At 40.1% G+C, this 17,567-nt stretch overlaps 1 protein-coding gene across 5 annotated transcripts in view; it reads right to left on the bottom strand.

The window, feature by feature from the left end:
- Nucleotides 1-263: 263 nt before the first annotated feature.
- mid2 (midline 2) overlaps nucleotides 264-17,567 on the bottom strand; it is a 163,734-nt gene continuing 146,430 nt past the window's right edge. For all 5 annotated transcript variants that reach the window (XM_026142972.1, XM_026142955.1, XM_026142964.1 and 2 more), the window contains 2 exons: nucleotides 5,076-5,283; nucleotides 264-4,734 (listed from right to left, as the gene is read on the bottom strand). In XM_026142972.1, the coding sequence (XP_025998757.1) occupies nucleotides 4,311-4,734; nucleotides 5,076-5,283 (632 nt within the window). In that variant the 3' untranslated portion in view covers nucleotides 264-4,310. The remainder of the gene's footprint in view (nucleotides 4,735-5,075; nucleotides 5,284-17,567) is intronic.

The raw sequence follows: 17,567 nt of genomic DNA, 5'->3' as shown, positions 1-17,567 counted from the left end.
AGGCAAACAGTTTGTGTTTCACAAGCTGCTTAAAGGGAGATTTATTATGAATCTTTCCAGTGTCGTAAACCTGGTTAAAACATCAACATGATTAAAGAACAGTTTGAGACTTTAGGACAGGAGCATCGCCCTGTCCAACCCTGGAATTTTTTTCTTCACTCCTCTCTTGGATCTCAGTTTTTTCTGTAAATACTTGAAATTATATTTAGCAGTTGCATCATTTTTGAGTAGCAAACCTAAAAAGAAACTCTTGACTCCAACAGTTTTTGGGATCAGACTTTTAATTGGACTTAAATTCACATAAATAACATTGGTTCATATATATTTTGTATAATATACAACTTTATATAATATATATTTCCCCCTATGATTTACATTCCTCTCTGACTAAAAGTATATCTGTTATATCTATGGAAACAGGAAGCATTGCAGGAAGGCAAAACTGCTCTTTTTGTGCTGTTTCAGTTTTCTTCTCTCTTTTTTTTTTTTAAATTAAGGTCCAAATGTCAAAAGGAGAGGAGTGCCTTTCTTTTGAGTTGTAAAAAACCAAAACCAAAAACCAAAAAACATTTTCCAAGTTACACAAACAGAAAAGCAGAAAGGAGAATCTATTGCATTGTCTCTAGGGTATTACACTGCACTACAAGGAGTGGGTAGCTATTGAAAATCATTCACCGTATATATTTTACTGTATTGACTTGTGACACAAAAAAAGAGCACTGCAGATGATCTGATATGCATGGCAATGAACATTTTCTGTATGCTTTCGAAGTTTTTTTCCCCCCATTGTAAAAAATAAAAATAAAAATTGAGAATATGTTTGACTCGACAGGAAACCCTATCTCGAAGATAAGGACAGAGTTACAGCATGAACCTGCGGCAAGGTCACATATTCATGCAGTGACCAAGCCGAGCACACTTGCACAGATGACTTGAGCTTGTCGGTCCAGATCACAAATCAACACTGTTCGGCTGCTGCGACCGACATTATTCAGCAAGATGAATGGATATCTGGAAGTCAGGTAACGTTCGGTAAGCTCCCTGCTTTGTTCGTGTGCTGTGTTATCTTTGACATGTGGAACATCTCTATCAATCAACACCTCGAGTAAATATTCATAACTGATGCACCGTTCAGTTTCCCTTGGTGAATAATGCAGATCCGATTTTCACTGCCGTTCCGAACTGACTCATCAAGGAACTTTAAGGTCACAAGCAAATGATTTAAAACAGTGTGTTTGCAGGGTATGCCTGCTTTTTCAAGTCAAGGAGATCATAGCCTGTCAGAGTAGAAATGTTACAAGACAGTCAACAGTTATATACCCCGTGATGAGTAAAAGGAGTGAAATTGGCAATGAGGCGTAAGGTTTCTCGTGTCAAATCGGGTAAAAGTCTGCATCTTTTTTTAAGCACAACCTCCAGTGTCACTTTGTCACAGCTTCTCTCAACTTTCTGGCTACGTGGCCTCTTAAATCGGCAAAAACTATGATACATATTTGATTGTCTGAATCAGCCCTGCTTCCTTGAATATCAAACCAGAGAGAAACTGTCACCCACGCTAGGCCTTTAAATCCGAACCTGAAAGCAAAACTATTTTTTCCAACTTCAGCTGCTATTTCAATAGTGATCAAGAACAGAAAGATTTTCGAGGTCAGGTCTGCTTGTAAAATGTTCAGGTGAGCCTCTACCCAAAGGGAAAAAACCTAATTGGTGAGCTTGAAAGAGTTACTTAAATTACCCGGTGAACTGTGAGATCCTATAATGTATCATGCATTTATCACGACAAGACCAACCTAAACTGAACGTGGAGTGTGTTGGTGTGTGTGTGTGTGGTAACAAATTACAGAGGAAAACACAATCATGCCATGACATTGCGACAGACAGCAGGTTTAAGTGTTAACCACCTTCTTCCGTGAAAAGTCAACAACAAACAGCTATTAGTTATTCATTATAATCACAATAAAAATCCCACAAACACCATCATAATCATATCCCTTTTCTAAACGTAGTTTCACTGTATGCTATTGAAAAAATGCAATGGGGAGGACAAGTCGCTGGTTGTGTTTAAAGCACAGTAAACAAAAGCTGTGACTTCTTTCTTTATTGCAAAGTTCTCCGAGTGACCAAAAGAGGTTTTACTGCAGTATGTTTTACACGCTAACCACCATAAATTACTTTGAAAATATGAGCAGAAAAATAGGATGAGTTAACACAACCAGCAGCAGTGCTTATTGTCTCTTACCCTCCCCATTACAACCCTGCCACACATCCATCTTTTTCAATACTCACAGAGGGGAGTTAGTGTTAATTAAAAAGTGCATCATGAATATGTTGCGATTAATAATAAAAGTAAACTTTTTTTTTCCATAAATAACACTTTTTTTTCCCTCTAGTTATCAATAAACCTCTTATTATACAAGTCGAGTAGTCACACGATTCAAATCTGGCCCCTGGGATCTTGTTAATAAAGAATCCGGGAGCGACGCTAACGCTTCCTGAAATAAGGAAGCTGTGACCTGTCAATACAAAACAAGACTGACGGGTCAAATCCAAGAGGAAGATCGAGGAAAGGACTATAGCAGTGACCACACATAGCTATTAAGGACACAACACATGAACAGCGGCAAGGAAATACTTGCAGTACAGCCTGCTGTAGTAGACAAACTGAAAAAAAATGGGACATTTTAAGAATCAAGAGTCTCTGTGTGGGAAAAAGAATACCACTCTCGTGTCTGGACTGATGCGGGAGGTTTTAGTGTTTTTGTTTCATCGGTATGATCACACTGTAAATGTGTCACATTTTGGGAGTGCAGATGATGCTAACGTGGCATGTGTTTAAGCATACATCATTATACTCAAAATATGCAGTTAAGCTCTGTGTTACTTTTACAACCAAGAAAAAAAATACTACTGAACTCGCTGTCTTAATTTGTAGTTTTTTTCCTAGTCTCAAATCTTCTTACAGTGAATTTGCAGTTACTGGTGTGCATTATTTTTCCATTTTGTGCAGTAAATACAAAACTCTACCAAGCTAGAGATTGTAATGTCTATAATTGGATGTCTGCATACACATTTGGAGAAACTGTAAGATACTTTGATATATTTGCTAAAATATGATCAGCAAAGATCTGTTCAAAATTTTGCTTTTTATTTGTTTTTATTAATGTAGAAATCAAAATAAAAAAAATGACTGAATAAAAGCTTGGTATTGTACGTTTCCCAGAGAATGTATGTACTAGTGTAAACCTTGTAGGAATCAAACTTCCCCAAAGGAAAAAAGCTCCTTTTTTGGGGGACAGAAAAAGTCCAGGCTGGCAGCATTTCAAAAGCTTACCCATTCACACGTTACACTTTTGTTAAATCTGTAATAAAAGACAAATTTAAACACTTTAGACACTTATGATCAGAAGGTTACGTTCTGCAGCTTGAAAGTTGGAGCTTCCACAATTTATGCTACAAGGCCAGCTCGGCTGCTTGCGCTGCAATAACAGACATGAAAGTGGCATCAATTTTCACACTACTAAGACAGACGATAAACTAAACAAATCCTGACTGCTTGACCCTAACGCTGGGGGGGATCCAGACGCTCTGAAATGATGTGTGGGGTAATTTGCTGGTAGGTTTGTGTTTACTTGTCCCCTTAGAGAGAAGGGTAATTTATAATCAAGACATTAAAAGATCGGCTTTTTTGGGAACAACAGTGCCCCTGATACTCAGAGAATGAGGAGGCTCACTTACTGGTTCGATACAGCTAAAAATTGTGATTCTAAGCATCTGCTATGGCCTTTCCATCCACCTGTTTGATAACTATTATGGATCGGTGGATGGCACTTTGCACTGCTGTGGTCAAAGCATCAATCGGTTTTCTATTCATTTTTCTCTGTATATTTTTCCTTTTCTGTCTTTCTCATAATCTACCACAGGTTAAGTAGTTTCACTGTTCATGTGCTGCACCTTCAAACTTTAAATGGCTGACATGAAGATTCTCACTTTGGTCTTCTGCCTGGGGTGAAACACAGATGAAAAAAGGAAGACCTTAAATGGTCCTGAAAATACAGGACACCAAAGCTTTCTCTGTCAGTGACTGCAGGGCATCGGATGGACTTTACGTATGCTGATGGCTGCAGTCAAAAGACCTCATTCCCATTCGTTGATGATGGATTTGCAAAATATTGGATGGCTACAAACTAACCGGACTGACATTTTTCCAGACTGCTGTGCATATTTGCAACTTTTTAAACCCATATGAAAGTAACTAGCTAACATGAGCCACCGTGTCAGTGTTTTAATCGCATTTACAGTCACACGACCACTCAGTGGCAGGCCTTCATCCCGGTCAAGTATGGCGAGTCTTGCCGGCACATCCCCATTTGCTGCTGTTGGTGCTCTTGAAGATCCGAGGCCACACCATCGACAAAATCGGGGACAGGTAGCCCTGAGAGAATCATGACTGACTTGTTCCAGATCATGAAAGTGGGTACAACAGGTAGGAGGAAGGAGATTTCAAAGGTGTGGATATGCTGGGAATTCATGGCATCGTAAAAGGACAGCGAATTGTTGTCGTAGTCCAGCAGGACACCCAGCCGCCTCAGCTGCAGACTCGCCTCCACCAGCATCTCCTTACCATCGTGCCGCACCATAAAGTTGCTGTTGCAACGTGAGAACACCCACGAGGATGAGTTTTTGCCGCTCCATTCGTTTTTTGGGGCTGATTTGTAAGCCACGCCGATGGCATACCTGCAGGGAAAGCACATTTTGGAACACATTACTGATCTGAAGCAAGTGTCCTCCTTAATGACTTTACTTACACAGTCAGGCTACCTCATGCTGAGGACACACAAGATACACGTAGCCCCTTTGGGTTTTTTGTGCATGAAAAAGGTCTACTTCACAGCCAATTAGTGAAAAGAATATAATTAGGATAAGAGTATACACTGTGTGTGGTGTGTGTCTGTTGTGTGTGTGTGGGGGAGGTTGCGTAACAGCCTAGATTTAAACTCCCAAAAGAAAGATATTTCAGTTTATCAAGCCTCCTTGCAGGCTTGTATAATGCACTTGTGCGTACGTGCAATTCTTACCATGTGGATGCTCCGAGTAGCACCTCCCAGTAGTGACACCCGCTGTCAATAAAGACATTACCAGCAGCTCCATAGGAGCCTGTTCCGCTGAAGCGCTCCGGGGTGTGGCTCTTCTTCAGCGAGCTCTCGTCCTTCTCCATGGTCAGGCAGTCGTTGGACAGACGTAACTTCTTGTGGGCTGTTTTTGGGTCCAACTTGAAAGGTTGACCTGGGAGGAGATATAATTACGTGCTGTTACTGTATGTAATAATAAAAATGCCGTCATCATTAAATTCCAAATCTTCATGAATGGCACACAAACAAAGATGTGACCTGAGATGTTTAATTATTACCTCGATAATGCTGAAATATTATAACTGGGTAGGTTAAAGTGCTCATTTCTAATGTCATTTTTAATACAGATATATCACGGTTATATTTATGACTATGATTATTACTAGCAGTGACAGCTGTACATGGTGTAACAGTAACAGATGGATAAACATATCTGTATTTATAAATGATACACAAAGGAGGAGTAATCTTATATAAATTAAGAATTAAGCACTTGCTAATACCTTATAAATACCTTATTAATGCTTAATAGTGTGACATTATTATACAGCGTTAGTTATTCCTGTAATGAAAACCCAAATACAGAAGCTCACTGTGCACATTTTTAGGTATAACATGCTCATTTTATACTACAGCTTTCAAAATAGTGTCCAGGTGTTGTTTGACTTAAATTGCTTTGTTTACTTTATTCTCATGAATGAATATATTTATTGGTTGTAGAGCTGTGGGTGTTATGGGAAATGTATTTTTGATTTGTAATAATTCCACCAATGTTGACCTCAAACTTATCGATTGATACGGCATACTAGAACGTGTGTTTGTTTAGTGCATTAGCTCTGCGCGTGGATATAAACAGAACCAAAACAGGAGGGGGATTATTATATGAGAGACACATCAGGAGGATTAGGTGACAGCCAAGGCAGAGAATGAAGAGATTGCTTCATCTTTGCTGTTCTCAACTGCAGGCATGCTACTGGTGTGGAAGCCAAGATTTTTGGCGAAATACACAGTGTATCTGTGTGTAACAGTTTTTGTTTTCATCAAGAACATGTTCAGTGTTGGTGCAAACATCCTGTGTGAAAATAAAGAAGGCAAATAACTGCAGAGAAATGGCTTCATACAGCCCATTAAGTAATGATTGAGTAATGGTTAGTTATATGCTCATGCTGCTTAAGCTGATTAGCTGTATGGAGCTGGTAATATGTGGTTAAAGTGTGCAAGTCTGGTGAATGTTGCAACTAGGGCTGCCACAAACGATTATTTTGATAGTCGACTAGTCACCGATTATTTATGCGATTAGTCGACTAATCAGATCATCATCCACTGGACGTAAAACTACAGCTTATTGCACCAGCAGCATCTGCTCTTATATAACTATCATTAGCTTACAGCTTTAAGCTTTTAAGGTGCTAACTAAAAATAAAGACAAGATGATAGTTTATTCAATTTTAATGAAATTTGCAGATTGTTTCGGTGAAGTTTAATAAACTCCTTGCTATCTAAAATATAACAGGACAACGGAGTAAATTCTCCAGCATCTCACACTTCTGATAATCAGCTGTCTGCTTGATGTTTATTCAGCTGTGTAAAAACTATAACTTTAATCTCAGACAAACAGATTTACTCAGGAACAAATAAAATACTAAAAAAAAAAAAAAAGCCAAACAACAACATTTTTAATTTATCTAAGTGACTCATATATATTTAACCTGAGTAGCGAAAGACGGCGGTGGGTTTGAAAACAATTTGCCAGGAGTCCGGTGTTCTCACGGCGCTAGTGACCTAGCCCCCGGCTAGCTATCGAGCTAGTGGGTAACAGACATCTCCGAAAACGTCGGAGCGCTTTTGAAAATATGTGGTGTCCTGATAAACTGAGCCGATATTTGAGGTTTACACAGCTACATTCTCGGCTGAAAATATGTTAAACGTTTATTTTGTGACCCAGAAAGAATAATAAGAGTAATATTAAAACTAACTAGCTGCCGCCATTGTTGGAAACTGAGCTGGGCCGCGCTATGAATTCTGGGACACAGCTGCTTCTTCTTCTTCTTCGGGGTTTAACGGCAGCTGGCATCCTTGTACATGCAGTGCTGCCATCTTCTGTTTCAGTCCGTTATTACACTCTTAAATCCTGCTGCTTATTCCTGCGTCTTTTGGGATCTTACAAAGCTTCAAACGACGCGTCTACTATTAAATCAGTCATCGACGATTTTGATAGTCGACGTAATCGTGACCAGTCGACAAATCGTGGCAGCCCTAGTTGCAACGTTTGAAAATGGTTCAGGTACACAGTGTACTGGAAATATATGAAAATATTGCAAGGTGAGGGATCCAATCATGATCAAGTGATCATGGCTGACTATTTTATTTTTTAGTTCCTCCGTGTTTTAGGTCCCACTGAGAAATAAACTAGGAGACGAACCAGAACTGTGCCTCCAAAATTGACTTACATGTTGCTTACACCTGCACTCCTCACAAAGCTTAACTGACAGTGTTTTTAGTCTGGACTTCAGGTTAAAACACACCCAAGCTCATTTTTGGTCTCCACCATCTCTTACTAAAATATTCTCTCTTTCAGCTCTTTAATGCTTCTGTATGTTCACCTGCTAGTTTCTGATTGTGTGTCTGCCATTGTTTTTTTTCCACTCAAGCTTGTGAAGTGAAAGAGGCCGGCGATGCCACAAGATAAAAGGAAGAAAGAACCAAAAATAAGAATAAAACGAGAGGAAGATTTCAACCCAGAGCAGCAAAAGCAGAAAACAAATAGAAAGCGGGGTGAGAAGTGCTTGCAGAGAACTCACAGGGAGAGACACAAGAGGAAAATGTTTGAGATACAAGGGCGAGAGTCTAAACTTCAAAGCTTCTCACAGCCTTTGGTGAAAACATTTCGTAACAGTGGAGGAAGCCACCCGGCATTTTCCTCTGTGCCTCCAATCACACAGACTTGGAAATTAGCTGAAGGAAATAGCCTTCACTTCCACCACGATAGGTAGCGGTTGGGGCTTTTCAGTGGAAATGTTACTACCCGGCTGCAACAATTCAGTTTGCAATGGCACCAGTAATTTGGGTGTAATGGGTGGAAAATTGGGAGGGCAAAACTAGGTGAGTGGCAGAGAGAGAGAGGAGCTATGGAGCGAGAAGGAGAAGAGAAGTTGAGGGGATAATATGAGACTGAAGATTGAGCAGAGGATCCCCTCTCAACCTCTCAATGTGTGTGTGCGTAGGCTTCATGGAAGTCAGCCACATCCCTTCCAGACCTGACATTTAACTCTGACACCTCTCATCTCATCTCTCAGCCTCCCTGAGCCTCCCATGGCTTAATGAGCGACACAATGAGGACCCGGACTCCGCCTCCCCTCTCTCTATCTGCCCTTGCCTTCATCTCTCTTCCCCCCATTCTTTCATTCTCATCCTCTCTATCCTCTCTCCACTCTCACACACTCCCCTCTCCAATAATCTGCGTGGTGAGTGTGTGTTACCGCATGTGGATATGAGACGACGAGGCCAATGCGCTGCTGGCAGCCAATTACATTAATGCGCTCTCTTCTTTGAACTGCTTATCGCTGCCAGCGCAGCCATTTCCAAACACTGGGGCTCTGTCATGCCTTTCCAGGGGATGACTCCTGAGAGCCCAGGCTGGGCCCGAGGTTCAGGAAGGGGAGACGCATGTGACGGTAGAGGACAAGCAGGCCCGTACACAAGGCATCAACTAGAGCCTCTCCAAGAAGCAGACATGCCGTTCAGTAAATTGCCAAGAAGAAATGTTTTGAACCGGGGCCAGCGGGATTCTTGTAAATGGACAAAGCCTGAAATAATCAGTTTGCACCTAAACTGTGAGTTTTTTGGCATGATCTCACTGCAAATAAAACTATCAAAATGGACGGTACAACTGAAATAACCCATGAATATGTCGAATAGCTGGAAGGTTTAGAGACTAAACTGTTACAAATTTGAAAAAAAAAAAAAAAAAAAAAATCGCCTGCAACTTGTAACCACTGCCCAAGTTTTCATTTCCTGTTTTAAGGCACCTGCAAGCCATGTCTACTCCCAGAATGAGTCATAAGTCTGTCACTGGTGAAAATGAGCCCAATACATTTCTGTGCTGAACATAGAAATTTAGCAACTTGTACTTTAGCGTTTTCATTTTATGAAGCCGTTCTACATTACTATTCATACATCAGTACTTTAACTTAATGCTGAATGTCGGACAAACCTACACGCAGTGAGGAATGTTCTACTGTGTGAAAGTTCTTCTTTTATTTAAGTTAAAGATTTGAGTACTCAGTGCGCCGCTGAAGCTTCTCCATGTTGCAGAGCCGCCATGAAATGAACAGACCCAGAGTCACAGCGAGTGTGCTGGTATTTGCTAGCAGCACTTGGAGAACATGCCAAATTTGATTTCTTCTGGAGTGCTGTACTCCTGGCCTAAAGGTGTAAATAAGTCATGTGTGGAGTTCTACATTAGGAAGAAGACCGTTTCAAAATAAGAAAGTGAATGTTTACTTCAAAGAAAGTTCTTACATCAGCTACCTTTAGAAACCACACAGGCATGCCCCCACACAAATAAAACTCTTGACTAAAAATATGCATATTGCTGTCAGATTCTAGAGCCAAAACAATAAAGACGAGATGGGGGAGCAGCAAATCTCAGAGATGTAATATCCAAGCGGTAACTGTGATTAGCGTGCTTCAGCCTCTGCAGAAATACTCAGCGATATCTGTGTCTGCAGAGATAATCGCTCTACGTTAGACTACCTCAGAGCTGTGCATTGTTACGTACTTGCGAGTCTTTAATGGAACCTTGTAAAACACAGAAATGAAATTGTATCAAGGAAAAAAAGAGAGGAGAGAAATAAAAGAGACAACTGTTGGGGGAGCATTTATAAAAAGTAATTTCATTCCAACTTCATTCTGCTGGGTCTTTGCTGAAGTAGTTGCAGTGGGGCAGCATCTGGGTAATCGACTTTATTTCAATTCAGTCAATTTCACCCACACTTCTTCTTTTTCCTGGCTTCCATTTTTGCTGAGGGAAAGATTGGGTTGCCTCCATAATAAAGGAGATCCATTTTACTACATAACTAAACAATTACTCCAGTAGAAACAGCAGCATCAGGGACACCGAGCGAGCTCTCGTAACACAGCAGCAGCATAACGCAACCTTGTATCCTTCCACAGGTTTTTACATTTGTTTAGAAGTTGCCAACTGGCAGCGTGCCGTTTTTCTTCTAATTGTCTCGTTCATATGTGACGTGGCGTCGAATCCAGCTGTGCTGACTACTTTCATCTGTCTGAGATACAGAGGTACACTGGTGAGATTAGAAATGCAGCAGCCATGTAACACGGACGGGGACATCCAATAACACTGCATGGGTATTAGGTGCTCAGCATGACTTCTTGGCATCGAGAGTGTTTATGTGTCACATCCTCTCTTTTCAGTCCTTCCTGGGCAATTTTTGGCTCTTTCTACAAAACTTCTCCAAAAACTGGAAAAGTCTTTGTGTAGTGAAAAAGCAAAGACAAACAGCAGTCCTTGATCTTCTGCAGTTTCACCCTTTAACGAACTAGGCAAAGTCTTCAGAGACCAGTGCTAGAAAAATAATATTCAGTAAGGCTTCTGGGTCTGCTTAGAATTTCACTGTGATTAAGAAGCCATTTTTGGAAAGGAAGCGTCTGTGATGGTTCGTTAGAGTAAAAGCATGTGAAAGACTGCCTCCCCCCCCCCCCCCCCCACCCCCTTCTTCCAGCGAGATTCTTTCTCAGGGCTTTTGCTTGTGTGTGTGAAATGTAATCATTCACTAAAACAAAGCCACGCTCTCGGTATTCCCTCTTTTGTTGTGTCAATTCACATAAATGTGCTGCACTGCAGGAAAAAAAATAGCAAATGTATCAAAGGGTACTTGAAAGCATGGTTTTATTATGAAGCTTTCCTTGGTGAGATGCTGATCGTTCTAGCTTCCAGTGTTCACATTCAGTTTGCAGTCTGGCATTTTAACACAACCCCAATCGCCCCCCTCCACCTGCTGGCATTTTCACCAGCTGAATTAATGAATTTCAGCGAGCAACTATAAGAAAAAACTCTGCCAGCCTCAAAAATACAAATGACAAAACATGGTCATATACTATACTGCAAAAAGTAAATCACTGAATTCCGGTGTTCCAATCACTTGCATGGCCACAGGTGTACAAAATCAAAACAGCCAGGCATGCAGACTGTTTCTACAAACATTCGTGAAAGAATGGGTCGCACTCAGGGTCTCAGTGAATTCCAGAGTGGTACTGTGATAGCATGCTGCCAAGTCTTATCATAAAATTTCCTCACTATTAAATATTCCACAGTCAGCTGTTATTGATAGTATAACAAAGTGGCACATACTACATAGAGTTTGCCAAATTTCTGCAGAGTCAGTTGCTACAAAGGTCCAAAGTTCATGTAGCCTTCAAATTAGTGAGTTCCATGAAATGGGTTTCCATGACTGAGCAGCCGCTGCACACTCCTAAACCTCATGGAAACCCTTCCAAGAAGAGTCGAAGTTGTCATAGCAGCAAAAGATGGGCATGAGGTTTAGGAGTGGACATCATATTAAACTTGACAGATTAAGAATGGGATGTCACTGAAGGACGATGTAGCGTACGATGGCACCATAGGCTTTGAAAGTTAAAGCTGATGTTTAATTGGCTTGGTAACCTTCAAGATAACAATAACAGGATAATAATAAGATCTTTTATTGTGGTTTATGATAAAACTGAGCTGCCTCACGTTCAGCTAATGAGAAACGCTATGTGCTAGCGCTGACAGCTCATAAAAACAAAGCTATTTATAACGCAGTGAAGTGACCTGGCTGTCTTCAGCTCTATGGACTATTTGGATATCAACAAGAAAGATGAAATGATGCAACACTATGTGGGAAGACCAAAGCAAATAAATGCGCCATCAATCAGTACTTCTTAAAAGTTCTTAACTACTTCTTAATAAAGGAACATTCCCAAGAGGGCGGCACTGTGGCTCATTCTTACATTTATGGAAAACAATGAAGCTCTATTGCATCGAGGAATCAGCTAACATCTGTCCAAAAAACTACTTTCTTGCTGTTTTTCATCATATAATGAAATTTCTTGACAGTGCATACAGTGATGGACTACAGAGTTTGATGCTAGACTGGATCAGCTAGGGGGATGTTCTATTCTGTGTCAATTGCTTGTTTTCCTATGGAGCTGTGATTTATTGTTTTCACTGTCAAGCAACTCAAGGTGCTGTGGGACTTCTAAAAGGTTGCCTGGCAGCTAAATAGGTCAGACTTTGCTTTTTAAATGTCTTTTCAGACTGATTTGCCCCTGACAAGCAGCCTAAACACTGTTGCTTTAAAACCCTCTGAATTGGAATGCCCCTGATTGAAAGCACACACGGCACCCATCTAAAAAGAGTAATATCAAAAACTTTTCCAAAAAAGAAAAAAAAAAGTCAAAGTGACAAGTAGAGACAAACTGGGAGACATTTGGAGTTTTGGTTTGCAAACTCTGTTCTCTGAGATTATTAAAGAACAGAATCGTAAATCCCACTGCCAGTGTTACTTCAGGGCCCCGTGGGGGCCAGACGAGTTGTTGCAGGATTATTGTTTGTCTTGTTCTTGGAAACAGTTCTTTATGACTAATGACAGCATTTTGGGGTTTTTTTGTCTCATGCTGCATAATGAAGGTGGAACTCGACATATACCTCCCAGAAGGGCATACATAATGAATACGGATCTAAACATAACAGGTATGTTAAACACAATGTTGGAATTGGAGAGAAATTCAATATTTGGTGCTGCGTCTGATTGTTTGGACTTTCTTTTTAATAATATAGAGTCTTTATAGGATATAAATTGCCCTGAGGCGAGTGTTGCAAATTGGCACCACCTAAATCAAAAGAACTGAACTGCTTTATTTAATTTTACTGTTAATCTATTTAAAAACAAAGTCATGGAGATATTCCAGGGCTACTTTTTGTGCATGCACAGACTGTCTCTCTATTGTTTTTAATTTATTTGACAGATCAGAACAAACGGGGAGTTAGAAGTAGCACTGACATGCAAAAAAGATCAACTATCTACCAGGAATGCTTTAAAATCCCAGTATGCACCATGTGCCACTATTCTATGTGGACGCTTCCTCTTCTCCTCCTCTATAGCTTTCCAACCTCTGCTCCGATTTACCTCCTGTTTCTTCATCTCATCTCTACCTCCGACTGTTTACTTTAAGGAGTGCGTGGTAGCTCGGGGCCTGTCATCAGAGATGCATGCTGGGTAAATATTATTGCAGGCCCTTTAACACGAGGAGGGACGTGTATCCCTGGGGCACCTTGACATGTGATATTTTCAGCTGGGATTTTAGCTGCTTACCTAATATTGTGTCTAGGATCTGAGGAACACACACATACACACACCCACAAACTCTCTGGGGTTTGCTGGCTCCCTGCTTTGTACACACACAATATGACTGCCCAGAATAGTTTACCAATAGAATGACAAACATTGTTAAGTCAACAGTCCAGTGTTTGACTGTCAGCAAAGTTGCTGCCTACAGGAAGGCAAGTATTCATTCAGATTGGGTTTTGTTTAGACATAAACAATATGCTCACTCAAAATAGAGGCTAGTCTTTAGTTAAAACAATAGAGCTGCTAAATGAAGACATATTTAAGCCTGGGTTTATATTGTTGGTGCTCCTCCGTCAGACAGTTTCTTTTGTTCTAGAAAATTACAGTGGAGGCTTCACGCTGTGGGACAGCTCCAAATGTTAAGCCAGAAAGCTGGAATGTGAATGCGTCTGGTCATTGTAAAAACACACTATCATAGCTAAACTGACAACATATCAGTGGAGATGAGAATGTAATAGCTAGAAATATTCACAAAAAATTTAAAAAAAACCTGTCATGTTCAAAAGAAGCTGTTCATGGCCTTAGCTGAGGAAATTCCAACTTATAGTTGAAATCAAGCTGCACCGGCACTTCAAAATCAGAAGTTATGAGTGGGACAGCCTGCTCCATAGGACTATAGTGAGTGGCCTGCAGTGTGGAATAATTTTAGACTGTATATAAAAGATGGACACAGCCACCGTGACATCATGTCTGGTTTTGCAGTCTAGAGGATCTTGGTTGTGGGTGTACTGGTGTTTTACTGGTGTTTGAAAACCTGACTTGACAAAGAGCAGATCTGACTTAAAAACCCAGGAAGACACACTCAAGAGCATATCCTGCTTTATTTTCTGTTTCACTCTAACTGGAACTACATTTTTGCAAAATAATAAGGTTGTAGATCAAGAAAGTGGTAGGGCCTTTATTTGCTTACAGTTCTATATAATCAGACGTCTCGTTCCAACTGTCTATGGGAACAACAGTCAGACACAGACAGATAGAGAGAGGCACTGCATGATAAACTGTAAGACCAATCTACATAACATGCAAAAAAGCCACTCATTCTAAATTTAAATCTGTTCTCTGTCCTAAATAACCAAACTGCTTCATACTCTGAGTGCAGCTTTGCTTCTTGTTGACATGAATTCATTACCGAGATAGACAGGCAATTAAAAAAATGCACAAACAGGGCACCGCCTAACAGAAGCAGTCTGGATTAATATGGGTTCTTGTTGTTTTGTGAGCTACAACTTTAATAAATTGTGACCGAGCAGAAATGCAAACTTAATTGAATTTAATGCTTAAAAATGCATAAAAATATTTTTTTGCTTAAGCACAAATGTAATCATTATTATGTCGTTTTCAAAAAAGACGTTTTTTAAATGACTAAATGCTTCAATTTAAAATAATATTTTACTATCATAATTTTTTCTATAATAAATAAAAGATATATTAAAGAACAGTAAAGCAAATATCTGTGAAGAATACGAGTCATAAAAAGAAAACGTGCTTTTTCTGTACTTAAATAACACCACTCTGTGCTTGTTTAAAGTGAATGTGTTTCCCATTGAAGAATTACAAAGTGTAACTGGACTGGCATATTGCACTTTTACCCATCTCTCTACGTTGCTGAGGCCTGGGTTGTATTATTGGGTAAAAGCAGTAGTCTGAGGGCACTCACATCTGCAGACACTCATCCCTGCAAAGAGCTATTTGGTGTCTTTTATTCACCCAACACTCTTCCTTTCTCACTCTCAATCTGTCACGTTTCATCCACTTGCACACGCTCTCTCTGTAGGTTTCTGGCTCCATTTTTTGAAGACAGTCATGTAGAAACCTGGTCACAGTTCAATCTGAGGTAAATGCACAGTTGTGATACTAAAAGGTCACACAAGCACACTTGCTTGTACAGCACTGCGCAAAAGTCTTAAGCAACCCTTCATTTTTTCTTATATGTCGGAAAATGAGAAATAGGTGCGGTGATTTATTGAAACGTGTCCAAACATACATCTAAATTTAGTATATAAGGCAAAATCAGTTTGTACAATTCTAACAAGCTTTAAAGTCAAGATTTGGTATGCCCACCTTTATTCTTCAACAAAGTCTGAACTCTCTTAGGCAAACTGTTATCACTTTTTCAGATGATTTTTAGATGATATTGGATGGATATTGGATGGTGGATCAAAATGTGACGGTGTTTTTCAGTGTTCATAATTACATCAGTTTTGACAAGTTCTCAAACACCACTGACTAAAATACAGAATGAAGCCATGACATATCCTCAACCGTGGTTTACAGATAGCTGTAGACACTTCCTGCCATAATTTCCTCCCGACCTACTACATACATCCGCTTCCGCTTATCTTTTTCAGGGTCGCAGGGGGCGCTGGAGCCTATCCCAGCTTTCATAGGGCGAGAGGCGGGGTACACCCTGGACAGGTCGCCAGTCTGTCACAGGGCCAACACACAGAGACAAACAACCATTCGCACCCACATTCACACCTATGGGCAATTTTGACTGCTCAAATAACCCTTCTCCACTATAATAACCTATCCCCACTAACAGCATGTCTTCGGACTGTGGGAGGAAGCCGGAGTACCCAGGGAGGACCCACGCGAACACGGGGAGAACACAGAAACTCCACACAAAAAGCCCCCGGCCTGATGGTGGAATTGAACACAGGACCTTATTTCTGTGCAACAACAGTGCTAACCATCGTGCCACCATGCCGCCAATTTAAACGAAAGTTTAAAATGTATTTCTTCACCTGTTAACAAACTAAAAATCTCCCACTTTCATCTAAAAATGATAAGACAGAATGACTGAACTGAAAATGAGAAACTGAAAAATTTCACAAAGCCTGGAGCACTTTTGCTCAAGACCCCTTTGAAAAGTTGAAAGAAACTAGAAGAAAAATATGGAGACATGAGGAGTGGCTCAAGACTTCTGCGCAGTACTGTACATGCACATGCCCCTCTTAGCATCATGCTTAATTCATATGTTATTCAAAAAGCTGTGAGTTACTTCACATGTTGGCTGCGAGCATCCCACAGCAAAGTGATACTTCCATATGCTCCAGCGTTAGTGCCACTGTTCACTTTCAGGCACTCGAGGTTTAGCTTTTATTAGACTGACCTCAAAAGCCAGTGAAAGCTCTAGGACATGATTTTAAACGTTGTCTCAATCAAGCCAACCTGAATTTCAAAAGGATGAAAACATTTAAAGATTGAACACTTGAGATGGGTAGTATATATATATAAAAAAAGAAAAGATAGAAATCTCTGTTGCAGAAAATGAGCAGGTGTCTTATTTTACTCCTTTTTAATTGTAAAATGTTGTTGAGTAGCTTCAAGATGCTGCCTTCAGGCGGAAATGTGGACTGGACTACAGAGAGCTGTTGGTAAGATGAAAGATGAAATTTTTTTTAGCTCCTAATGAGATCACATGAAGCAGTTTATATGCTTTTAAACATCTCCCACCGGAGCCACAAAATGATTTATACAGTACGCAAATACTATTTATTTATTTTTACATACTTTTATGCCATAGTAGTGTAGTAAAACTGGTGAAATGCTCCTTTATTATTCCTGGATTCCACCACAATACATCCTAAATTTTCAAGATTCCCGAAAAACAATTTAACATAATAATCCAACTTCTTGAATATCTTTTAATACGAAGAAGACTTTAAAACAAATGTTTAAAGTATTTGGTGCTAATACCTGTAGGGCTGCCCAGTGTTAAGACCGAAAGGTGTATCATCTTAAAAAAAAAAAAAAAAAAAAAGGATAAGCATGACCTCTGAGATTATTCGACAGATGGCATAAAGATTGAAAAATAGACTCCAGACGAGGCGATCATATGCCATAGCCAGGGGTAACAGAGGCCAGCGTGCCAAGAAAGGGGTTAGAGAGGGACACAAAAGCGGAACATGAAAAGTTTGAGGCCACAACAAGCTGTTGCATAACAAAAAAAGACCTTAACAAACGGAAAAAAACAACAAAGGCCATGTCGAATTCCTTCACTTTATTTTAACACGATCAGCTC

This window comes from Astatotilapia calliptera, chromosome 2, assembly GCF_900246225.1.
Source record: "Astatotilapia calliptera chromosome 2, fAstCal1.2, whole genome shotgun sequence".
Taxonomy (NCBI): Eukaryota; Metazoa; Chordata; class Actinopteri; order Cichliformes; family Cichlidae; genus Astatotilapia; species Astatotilapia calliptera.
This window is presented reverse-complemented; position numbering and strand designations above follow the sequence as displayed.